This window comes from Nicotiana sylvestris, chromosome 6, assembly GCF_000393655.2.
Source record: "Nicotiana sylvestris chromosome 6, ASM39365v2, whole genome shotgun sequence".
Classification (NCBI taxonomy): Eukaryota; Viridiplantae; Streptophyta; class Magnoliopsida; order Solanales; family Solanaceae; genus Nicotiana; species Nicotiana sylvestris.
In genome coordinates this window covers 32193753-32205962 of record NC_091062.1, presented here as the reverse complement: position 1 = coordinate 32205962, position 12210 = coordinate 32193753, and the positions used below count along the sequence as shown (strand labels likewise).

General features: G+C 43.0%; 2 protein-coding genes across 2 annotated transcripts; both read left to right on the top strand.

Annotated features, from left to right (window-relative positions):
* Positions 1-335: 335 nt before the first annotated feature.
* LOC138870444 (uncharacterized mitochondrial protein AtMg00860-like) lies at positions 336-1233 on the top strand. Its single transcript, XM_070148248.1, has 3 exons — positions 336-428; positions 591-738; positions 941-1233. Exons 1-3 carry the CDS (start codon positions 336-338, stop codon positions 1231-1233), a joined length of 534 nt encoding a protein of 177 aa, XP_070004349.1.
* Positions 1234-4641: 3408 nt separating this feature from the next.
* Positions 4642-5076, top strand: LOC138870443 (uncharacterized). Its single transcript, XM_070148247.1, has one exon. It carries the CDS (start codon positions 4642-4644, stop codon positions 5074-5076), a length of 435 nt encoding a protein of 144 aa, XP_070004348.1.
* The last annotated feature ends 7134 nt before the right edge of the window (positions 5077-12210 follow it).

Below are 12210 nucleotides of genomic sequence, written 5' to 3'. Positions count from 1 at the left end.
CTATCATCAGAAGAGAAGCCAAAATACTAGAAAATAATTCTGAAGATGTGAGGATGAAACCAGAACAAGTTCAACCAAAAATTGAACTCAAAGTTCTCCCATCTCATTTCAAATATGTTTATCTTGAGGAAGAATTATTTTCAGTAATTATTTCATCTTCTCTTACTACATGACATGAAGAAAAATTGATCCAAGTGTTAAAAACACATAAATGAGCCTTGGGGTGGACTATAGAAGATATCAAAGGGATTAATCAAGTTGTTTCTACGCACATTATTCTCATGGTGGATAACTACAAACCAATAGTCCATCCCCAAAGGAGATTGAATCTAACCATGCAAGAAGTAGTAAAAAAGGAGATCGTAAAGCTTTTGGCGGCAACTATCATTTATCCCATTTCAGACAGCCCTTGGGTAAGCCCTGTTCAGGTAATACCAAAGAAAGGAGGTATGACAGTTATAAAAATGAAAGTAATGAACTCATACCCACAAGGACTGTCACTGGATGGAGAGTCAGTATTGATTACATACGTCTCAATGATGCTACTAGACAATATCATTTTCCTTTGCCATTTATTGATCAAATGTTAGAAAGAATTGCAGGATATGATTTTTACTGTTTTCTTGATGGCTATTCATGGTTCATGGTATAACCAAATACCAATTGCACCTGAAGATCAGGACAAGACAACTTTCACATGTCCTTATGGAACATATGCCTATAGGAGAATTCCATTTGGTCTATGCAACGCCCCGCTACATTTCAGGGTTGCATGTTAGCAATTTTTTCTGACATGACTGAAAAATTTCTCGAATTTTTTATGGATGGTTTTACAATCTTTGGCAAAATATTTGAGGATTGTCTTCACCACTTGACCTTAGTCCATAAGAGATGTGAATAGACAAACTTAATTGGGAAAAATGTCATTTTATTGTTACAGAGGGAATTGTTTTAGGACATAATATCACTGCTAAAGGGATAGAAGTTAATAAAGCTAAAATTGATCTTATAGAAGGATTACCCTCTCCCACAACTGTTAAAGGCATTAGAAGCTTTCTGGGTCATACATGTTTTTACAAAAGATTCATAAAAGACTTTTCAAAGATTTCAAAACCGTTGATTAACCTCTTGATGAAAGATATTAAGTTTGATTTTTCAGGTGATTATTTGAAAGCACTTGAGACCCTTAAGGAAAAGTTATCAACCGTCTCTGTAGTTATGTCCCCAGACTAGAATCAACCTTTTGAGGCCACGTGTGATGCTAGTGATACAGTAGTTGGAGCTATTTTAGGCTAGATAAAGGATAAGATCTTTTGTCCTATTTACTATTGTATACGGGCGAAATCGGGAGGCCCGATTTCACGATCACTGCATCTCTCCCTTGGATTTCAAAAAAGCCCCGAAGATTTGGGGACGTAGCTCGAGGCTTTGACCTCGAAGGCTCTTCACACTCGACCTTGATGCACCATGAGTCGGTGTTTATCGAGGGTAAACGGGAAATTCCCTAGGCATTTGGTCCAAACTAGCGTCATTTGCGAGGATAGTACCAGTCTGCACCAAATTACTAGGTAGCTGTGCCAGCTATCTTACTTTGTAATAAATGCATTTGTGCTATGTTGGGGTTCCCCCTCATTTATAAAGGGGATCCTTGTCATTTTTTAAGGACATCTGATACTCAATATTAAATATACAAGAACATTCTCTCTGCTCTCTAACATATTCTCTTGATCTCATTACTCCCATTTATTGCTTATATTCATTGTGTTCTATTTATTGTTCTTCATTTATTTCTTATCATTGATCATAAAGAGCCATCATCGAGCTCTCATAACTGTTATTCCTCCCTCTATCGCACTAATCCGACCATCTAACCCGACCTCGAAGCCTCATATATGACAGTTTGAGGCCCTGATCTCCAGCCGTTTGGTTCGATTATCATATTGCCTCTAAGCTATAACCTTGCTTTCTAATCTTTTACTTAGCATCCATTGCCTAACAACTAGCATAAAAATATATCACGTATTTTTAGAACCGCAAAATCAAATTTAATTATTATTACCATTTTCATGGTAAACAGTTTGATGCCCACCGCGGGGCTAAAAATAATAGTGATTATTTTCTTGCTGGTTTGCTGCACAAAGTAAATTATCTTTCACACTTTTTCTTGTCCAAGATCTTTGATTTCAGGTCAAGATGCCTAAACCAGTAAATGTACCTGAAAACAATAGCCTCAAAGACTACGGAAAGGGCAGTATGGTTATTCCTAGTATGGGTGTGCCACCGCAAAACCCTGAGAGTACACCGGAACCGATTCCCGAGGGTATGACCCCATGCAATACCCAATATGTTAACGTCGGTCTTCACATTAACAAGAGCGCACACCGAGAGATTCAGGGGAAACTCGGAAAAATCCGACCTGGGCAAAAAGACAGATTCCTCAACATGTCGTTCATATGATCATCGGGGGGGACCGACATTCCCCAAGGACCTATGATCAAACGGATAAAAATTTCCACTGCAATAGAAGAGCCGATCCAAGACCGCATGACCAAAGACACCCTTCCATTCAGCGAGGAAGATTTTGAGACCTTGACACAACCACACAACGACGCACTAATAATTTCATTTCTTTTAAGTAACATTCGAATTAAATGTGTCCTCGTGGATCCTTGTAGCTCGGCCAACGTAATCAGGTTAGAGGTAGTAGAATAGATTGGGTTGCTCGATCAGATCGTACCCACCTCCCGAGTCCTCCATGGCTTCAATATGGACGTAAAGTAATGAAAGAGGAGATCTCCCTCCCGGTTGACATATTCGGTACAGATCAGAATACCAAGTTCCACGTCATCAGTGGTGACATGAGGTACAACGCATTTCTTGGCACATCGTGGATACACAACATGAGGGCAGTACCATCAACTCTACACCAGATGATGAAGTTTCGAATAAAGGACGGTATAACAACCGTATATATAGAACAACATGCAGCAAAAGAAATGTTCGCGGTTCACTGGGAGACGTCAAATCCTATACACTCTACCTCGGATGAGTCAGGAACGTACAGACCCCCGAGTGTGATGAAGAATATTTCCTCGCTCCTCGAACTTTCGTTGCCCTCGAAAAGTGGATGCAATGAAATCGACAATTGAAGAGCTGGAACAAGCTGTTTTGATCGAACATCTCCCAGATCGAAAGGTATACCTGGGAACGGGATTAACCCCCGAAGTCAAGAAAAAACTCATTCAATTCCTTACTAATAACATCGACTGTTTCGCTTGGTCCTACTTAGATGTGGCAGGAATCCCGCCGGAAATAACCACCCATCGACTAAGTGTCGACCCCAGATTCAAACCGGGTGAAGAAAAAAAGAAGGCCCAGCCCTAAGTAAAACACACATTCATCAAGGACGAGGTAACGAAACTCCTTAAAATAGGGTCCATTAGAGAGGTAAAGTACCCCGAATGGCTGGCCAATGTAGTGGTAGTGCCCAAACAGGGAAATAAGTTAAGAATGTGCATAGATTATAAAGACTTAAATAAGACATGCCCCAAGGATTCGTTCCTATTGCCTAACGTCGATCGTCTAATTGATGCCACAGCAGGCCATGAGACCCTCACTTTTCTCGACGCCTACTCGGGGTATATTCAAATTCAGATGAACCCCGGGGATAGGGAAAAGACTTCGTTCATCACGAAATATGGTACCTACTATTACAATGTAACGCCCTTCGGGCTGAAAAATTCAAGGGCTACGCGCAAACGTCTAGTTAATAAAATGTTCGAGGATCAAATAGGCAAATCCATGGAAGTTTAAATTGATGACTAGTTAAGTCCTTGCGCACAGAGGACCATTTGACTCATTTGCAAGAAACATTCGACATCCTCAGAAGTTACAATATGAAGCTTAATCCTGAGAAATGTGCCTTCAGAGTGGGTTTGGGCAAATTCTTAGGCTTCACGATTTTGAACAGGGGGATCGAGATCAACCCCGACAAAATCAAGGCCATCGAATAAATCACAGTGATAAAAAATGTAAAGGTCGTGCAACGGCGGATAAGGCTGATAGCAGATCTGGGCAGATTCATATCAAGGTCATCAGACAAGATTCATTATTTCTTCTCTTTACTCAAAAAGAAAAGCAACTTTGAACGGACTCTAGAATGCCAACACGCCTTGGAGGAATTGAAGCGATATCTAACTAGTCCGCCTTTGCTCCACACACCAAAAGAGGATGAAACGATGTATTTATACCTGGTCGTGTCCGAGATAGCATTGAGCGGTGTGCTAGTTCGAGAAGATCAAGGTACACAATTCTTTATTTATTATGTAAGCCGAACCCTGGGGGATGCCGAAACTAGGTATCCGCACCTAGAAAAATTAGCTCTTGCATTAATAAGCGCGTCGCGAAAATTGAAACCTTATTTTCAATGACACCATATTTGCATTTTAACAACGTACCCTCTCCGAAGCATATTGCATAAGCATGAACTATCGGTCCGATTGGACAAATATGCCATCAAACTTGGGGGTTATGATATCGAGTATCAACCCCGAACGGCTATCAAGTCCCAAATTCTGGTGGACTTCATGGCCGACTTCTCGCCCCCTCGTGCCCGAGGTAGAAAAGAAACTTTTACTAAAAATGGGCACATCTTCTGGGGTGTGGACCCTGTTCACTGACGGCACCTCAAACGTGAGAGGATTCGGGCTCGATATAGTCTTGAAGCCGCCTACGGGTGGCATAATCAGGCAATCTATAAAAACTGCAAGATTGACTAACAACGAAGTCGAGTATGAGGCTATGATTGCAGGTCTGGAATTGGCCAAAAGCCTAGGAGGTGAGATCGTCGAAGCAAAATGCAATTTACTCCTGGTTGTAAATCAGGTAAATGGGAGCTTCGAGGTCCGAGAAGACAGGATGCAAAGATACTCGGACAAAATCCAAGTCACATTACGTCGTTTCAAAGAATGGACCCTGGTCCACATACCTTGGGAGAAGAACAGCAAGGCCGATTCCCTCGCAAACCTAGGATCATCTATTGAAGAAGATGACCTACTCCCCAGGGCTGTTGTTTAGCTATCCAAATCAGTGGTTGAGGAAGGTCATGCCGAGATTAATTCCACTAGCCTAACATGAGATTGGAGAAATAAATATATTGACTATTTGAAAGATGGGAAACTACGGATCCAAAGGGATCGAGGGCCATGTGAACCAAAGCAGCCCGGTTCTCGCTCAACGAAAATGGGACTCTGTACAAAAGAACTTTCGATGGCCCCCTTGCAGTATGTCTGGGGTCGGGAGACACAAATTATGTACTTCAAAAAATTCATGAGGGTACCTGCGGATACCACTCTGGTTCCGATTACTTAGTCTGAAAGGTGATTAGGGAAGGCTACTACTGGGACAACATGGAAAAAGACACCAAGGAATTCGTCTGAAAGTGCGACAAATGCCAAAGATTTGCTCATATGATTCACCAACCTGGTGAACAACTACATTCGGTCTTATCACCGTGGCCGTTCATGAAATAGGGAATGGACATTGTCAGACCTCTACCAACGGCACCAGGTAAAGCTAAATTTATTTTATTTATGGCTAACTATTTCTCAAAATGGGTGGAAACGCAGGCCTTCGAAAAGATAAGAGAAAAAGAAGTCATTGAATTCATTTGGGACCACATTATGTGCCGATTTAGGATTTCCTTCCGAGATAACATGCGATAATGGGAGGCAGTTCATCGGAAGCAAAGTAACATAGTTCCTCAAGGATCACAAAATCAAGAGAATCCTGTCGACGCCCTACCACCTGTGTGCAAACAGTCTACAAACAAAACCATCATCCAAAACTTTAAAAAGAAGTTGGAAAGAGCTAAGGGAAAGTGGAGAGAAATATTGCCTGAAGTGCTATGGGCATACCGAACAACTCCAAAATCAAGCACAGAGAAAACACCTTTATCTCTAGTATATGGTGCCGAGTCTTTGATACTAGTAGAGGTCGGAGAGCCAAGCGCTAGATTTCGACACACCACCGAGAGCTCGAACAACGAGGCCATGACTATGGCCCTCAAACTATTGGATTAAAAGTGAGAAGCCTCACTAGTCCGAATGTCCGTCCAAAAAGAAAGGATCAAAATGTATTATAACAGGAGAACAAACCTCCGACATCTCGGAGTTGGGGACTTGGTCCTAAGGAAAGTCACCCTCAACACCCGAAACCCTAATGAAGGAAAGCTAGGCCAAAATTGGGAAGGACCGTACCATGTCCTCGAAGTAATCAGCAAAGGGTCCTACAAGCTTAGTACAATGGAAGGCGAACAACTTCCAAGCAATTGGAACATATCAATGCTGAAACGATACTACCGCTAAGGTGTCCGATGGAAGATTCCAAAACACCCTCGAGCTCGAGGACCTTAGGTTCTTAAAAGCGTGCATTGTACTCTTTTCCTTCGATCGGATTTTGTCCCTATAAGGGTTTTACCGGAAAAGTTTTTTAACGAGGCAACATCCATATGCTACCTAAGGGAGACTCAACGAGTATTCAAGGCTTCTCTTCGACCAACCTCAAATACTGGGGGCATCCCCATGGAAGGTCACCTCCTCGGAGAAACCAAGATGTGCTAAATAGGGTCTCGATAGGAAAACAATGTACCAGGCCAAACGGTCGAACGAACCATGTCCTTATAGAATAACCGAGACCTTAACAACAAAAACGTGTATACTTGTACAAAGTAAATCAAAGAATACTTTCCCCTCCACCAAAGCATTTCGAAGGAGTTCGGTATTTTTTACAAAAATGGCTCCAGAGCTAGAAAACGTCCCGAACACTCGGGGACTGACATCACAAGCTCGAAGTCACATGACCCCAAATCGGAAGCTTCAATCTTTTAAGCCCTCAATGAGGCAATATCGAGGTTATAGAAATGGCTCCAGAAGCTAAGAACGTCCCGAACACTCGGGGACTAGCATCAAAAACTCGAAACCGTATGACCCCCGGGTCGGAATCTTCAACCTCATAAGCCCTCAATGAGGCAACGAAATGTCTACAAAAATGGCTCCTGGGCCAATAAAACTTTCATTCCCGGGGACTACCGAGGCCATAAGACCCCGTACGGGCAACCTCGATCCCGTAAGACCTCTATAAGGCAACACCAAAACTGTAAGACCTCAAGCAAGGCATGAACCATACTTGTACCAAGTAACCAAAACTGTAAGACCTCAAAGTCATGTAAAAATTATAAGACCTTACGAAAGGGCATTATCCCGACCTTAAAGTTAAGGCTATATATTCGAACTTGTAAGACCCCTAAAAAGGCATACCCTTGATATAGACGCCGAAAATATTTCCCTCGGGGACTGAAAGGCTCCGGCCAAACATATTGACTATGGTCACAAAGCTGTACCAGCCAAACTAACATGACTCGGGAATGCCCGACCGTCACTATAAAATCACAAGACTTCAAATTACTTCGAAAGTACTTCAAAAAGAACCGGTTAAACAGGCTACCCTCGACATAGGCAAAAGAGCTTCGACTAACGTCAGCTCCAAACTATAGGCTTCGAAATACTCAGTCACCGAGCAAAACCTCCAGAGGAGCTCGATCATCGCCACATAATGACTCACAATCGAGGTTTTTATCAAACTGTCGAAGAGTCAGGAAAACACAATTTTAAAAAGTCCTTGATGAGGAAATATAATGCCTATAAAAGGTCGTACCGACTAATGCATAAGAGCCACTACCGCCAGCCCGTATGAAAGGTCGTACCGACCTAATACGTACGAGCCACTGCCGCCAACCCATATGAAAGGTTGTACTGACCTAAAGCATAAGAGCCTAAAGCCCAGCTCTAAATTCAAAAACGTTAGGCCAATGAGCTCGAGTCAAAACCCGATTCGGAGACCAAGCCCAAAACAGTTAACTGAAAAAGCCTAAGGACCAAACGCATAAGAGCTGCTATCGCCAGTACTAAAATTGAAGGTCGCATTGACCCAACGCGTAAGAGCCACTATCGCCAGCACTAAAATCGAATGTTGCACCGACCCAACGTGTAAGAGCCAAGGCCAGCTTCTAGACCTAAGGGTCGGTAAACCCGCACCGAGGTCCCGACATGGGAACTGGGCCCCGAACGTTTGACCTTTGATTGTTATGAGTCGATTAGAAATAGAAAAAACTCGAGGGTCTAACCCAAGGTCTGAGATCTCAGAACGATCATCAAAAAACATCACACATTATTCCCAAAAGGAAAAGGAGAAAAGAAATGATAGAAAATGAAAAACCTTTTATATATATTGCTCACAGAGGTACGTTTACAAGACCTTTGAAAACCCTTACAAGGAAGAAGCCAAACAGAACCCTAATCTATCATCGAGCCTACATCTTTGAGGCTCCGCCGGAGGTTGTGCCCCAATTGTTCCGGATACAGCCCCAGGACCTTCAACGGCCTCTTCCCCTCTGGGGATTCTGCTTTCATTCTTGTCATCTCCTAAGCCACTACCTGACGCACCTCTATAAGCAAACAAGGTAGAAACTTTCTTTTCTAGGGTCTTCACCCTCCGCGTGTATATCCTTGAGAGTCCTCCTCCGAGATTCTAACCGAGCATGGTCTACGGCTTGAGTCAATTTCAACTCGGTCTCCTCAGGGACTCTCCTGGCTTGAGCGTTTATTACAACGACATCCTATTTGTGCAAAGATATAAGCGCCTCGGCTTCAGTTTTGATCCTGGATAGTGCAACAACTAACTCAGTATGGAGACCTCTATACTTTTCACTATCTGCCCTCGCGTCATGAAGCTGGTGCCCGACTAACGCCATCTTTTCTTGGAGGGTATCTCTCTCAGAAGTTATCTCTCTCACATGTCATTTGAGTTCGAGAACTTCAGAGTCTCTGGCTCGGAGCTCCTCCCTCAGTAGGGCACCTTCCTTCTCAAACTACACGAATCAGATCAAAGATGTCAAAACGCTGGGATCTGGCAAACATTCAGGCAAAAGCAAACGGAAACTAGGTAACCTATTCAGCAAGATGAGTCTTCTCATGCTCGTGACAGGTCACCTCAGCCTAAAACCGGGTGAAATTCTGATTATAAAGCGCTCGGGTCTGGAGCCATGAAAAAGACAAGTTAGAAAGACAAAGATCAGGATGACAGGTAAGATTTATTAAAACTACCTGCTCACAAAGCCTATTCATCTCACTAAAGATGTGTGAAGCATCAAGCTCGGGAATTCCCTTAGGAGCGGCTAAAGGCATTTCAAATGCATCTCTGCCTTCGATGGGCACCCCCACATTGGAAGGTTCTTCATTCTAGGCATCTTGCGTTCCCTTAGGGTTCTTCATTCTAGTCATCTTGCGTTCCCTTAGGGTTCTTCATTCTAGGCATCTTGCGTTCCCTTAGGAGGTAAGGTCATTCCCAGAGGGGAATCACTCATGAGAATACTACCAGTAAGATCAATCGGGGCTATCTCTTGTCTCTGCAGGGCTTCAAACTGGGTTCCTCCAAACCACCTACCAAATGCGTCTCAGCTCGAGGGATATTTTGGCCATCAACCGGCTTAGGGACATCACCCAATACTTCCTCAGTTGCCTCTCTAGCCTGAAGTTGGACTACGACAACATCAAGCTCCGACTCAGGAGCCACCGTCTCTACGGTGTAAGGGTCGATCAGGTTTTCCTCTCCCTCGAACGCTATCGGGAAATTATTTTTTCCCTCGCCTTCAGCTCAAGGACTTCTCATTGCTTCTGAAGTTAAGGCTACTGGATCGGCCTTAGTTTCTTCCACCTTGGTCTTCTTGGATTCCGAAGGCTCATTTGATGATTCCCTTTGTCTTTTCTTCTCTTTGTCGGGTCTCGAGATATCCTCTTCACCATGCGATGTTTCCTTCATCAAGGAAACCTCCCCCAGACCTACACGAATGCAAGAGGTAAGCACAGGAAGTGAGGACGCTATTAGTAACAACTCTAATTAAAAGGTACGACTGCAGTAGGAGTAAAGGCTCACCATAGTCTTTGGCCTCCCATCGAACTTGGGACAGATCACGCCACACTCGCTCAGCGTATCGAGTCCAGCCGGCCAACCCAGCCTGAGAGGTCCGTAACTGCACCAGGGCAAACTGTTACGGCTGCATCAACTAAATAAATTGGCTCGTCCAAAGATGTATCTAAAAAGAAGCAAGGAGATGCTAGATATCGTATCTACTAACGTTCCATGTTCCACCATTCGGTGAACGACATCCTTTCCACCGGGATCAATTCCGAAGTCCTGACTCGGACAAAACGACTCATCTACCGTCCGTTCCCAACTTCATCGATGTAAGCAAAATAGCCTTCAAAGCTCGACAATGGATCTTAATCAGGCCACCACGGAAAAGACAGGGGCTATACATCCTGACCAGGTGAGTAAGGGTGAAGGGCATCTGCCTAATCATGTTTACATAATACCTGATCTTGTAGACAATACGCCAGAACAAATGGTGAATTTGCCCAAGAGTCACTCGATACCATTGGCAGAAGTCGAGAATCACAGGGTCTATCGAAGGCAAGGATGGCCCCACCGGTCCAAGGGTAAATGGGTAAGTATACACACTGAGAAAATCTGCTTTGTATGTCGTTATATCCTCCTCCTGAGAAGGGAACTCCATAATCACCGCATACTCCAACGGCAATCAGTCCTCACTCTTTCGACGTTTGTTATTGTGCTAATATATTGAGACACAGACTCACGACGCCCGGGCTTCGAAAAAGGTTTTTCGACCTTGAAATCAGAAGCCGTTGCAAAAGATCCTGGAATGCATTCCACAATGCGAGTAGGCGCTGCTACTTTTCCTTTAGATGAAAGCGAGGAGGAGGAGGTTACATTCTCCTTAGAAGCATAGGCGGAAGTTTTTGCTTTCTTAAAAGATTTCAGAGGAGAAAAGGAAATTGTGTTTCAAAGAAAGAACAAAAGTGAAGGTAGAAGGAACTTTTTTGAGGGCTTGGTGGATCAGTGAACAATAAATAACAAGAGAAGGGGTAATTATAGAGGCCCAACACGTACGTTGAAGGAGGCCAAAGGACAGCCAACCATTGTAATCAGCACGAAGGCTTTTAAGGGTTGTGTGTACGCGACCTTTTGGCACCTTATTTTGTCGTGCCAATCATTTGTCAAGATGTGACTACCATCATTACAGAAGTACTAGAGGGGCAAGAATTCGAGGTCGTTTCTTATCGTTTCATTCTAAGAAACGTGGGGACTATCTATATACGGGCAAAATTGGGAGGCCTGACTTCACGATCACTACGTCTCTCCCTTTGCCTCCAAAAAGGCCCCGAAGATCTGGGGACATAGCTCGAGGCTTCAACCTTGAAGGCTCTTCACACTCGACCTCGACACAGCATGAGTCGATGGTTATCGAGTGTACGCGGGAAATTCCCTAGGTATTTGGTCCGAACTGGCGTTACCTGCAAGGATAGTACTAGTCTACACCAGATTACTAGGTAGCTGTGCTAGCTATCTTACTTTGTAATAAATGCATTTGTACTATTTTGGGGTTCCCCCCATATATAAAGGGGATCCCTGTCATTTTGTAAGGACATCTGATACTCAATATTAAATATACAAGAGTATTCTCTCTGCTCTCTAACATATTCTCTTGATCTCATTAATCCCATTTATTGCTTATATTCATTGTGTTTTATTTATTGTTCTTCATTAATTGCTTATCATTTATCATAAAGAGCCATCATCGTAGCTCTCACAACTATTATTCCTCCCTTGATCGCTCTAAGCCGGCCATCTGACCCGACCTCGAGGCCTCATATACGACAGCTCGAGGCCCCGATCTCCAGCCGTTTGGTTCGATTATCATATTGCCTTTAAGCTATAACTTGCTTTATAAACTTTTACTTAGCATCCATTGCCTAACAACTAGCATAAAAATTGATCACGTATTTTTAGAACTACAAAATCAAATTTAATTGTTATTGCCATTTTCACGGTAAACAACTATGCTAGTAGAACAATAAATGAGGCTCAACTAAATTATGCAACAACAGAAAAAGAGTTACTACCAGTAGTATTTGCTTTTGATAAGTTTCGATCTTATTTGATAGGAACCAAGGCCACTGTTTTACTGATCATGCAGCTTTAATATACCTCTTAGAAAAGAAAGATGTTCGACCTAGATTTTTAAGATGGATTTTTCTTCTACAAGAATTTGACGTTAAGATAAAAGACAAAAAA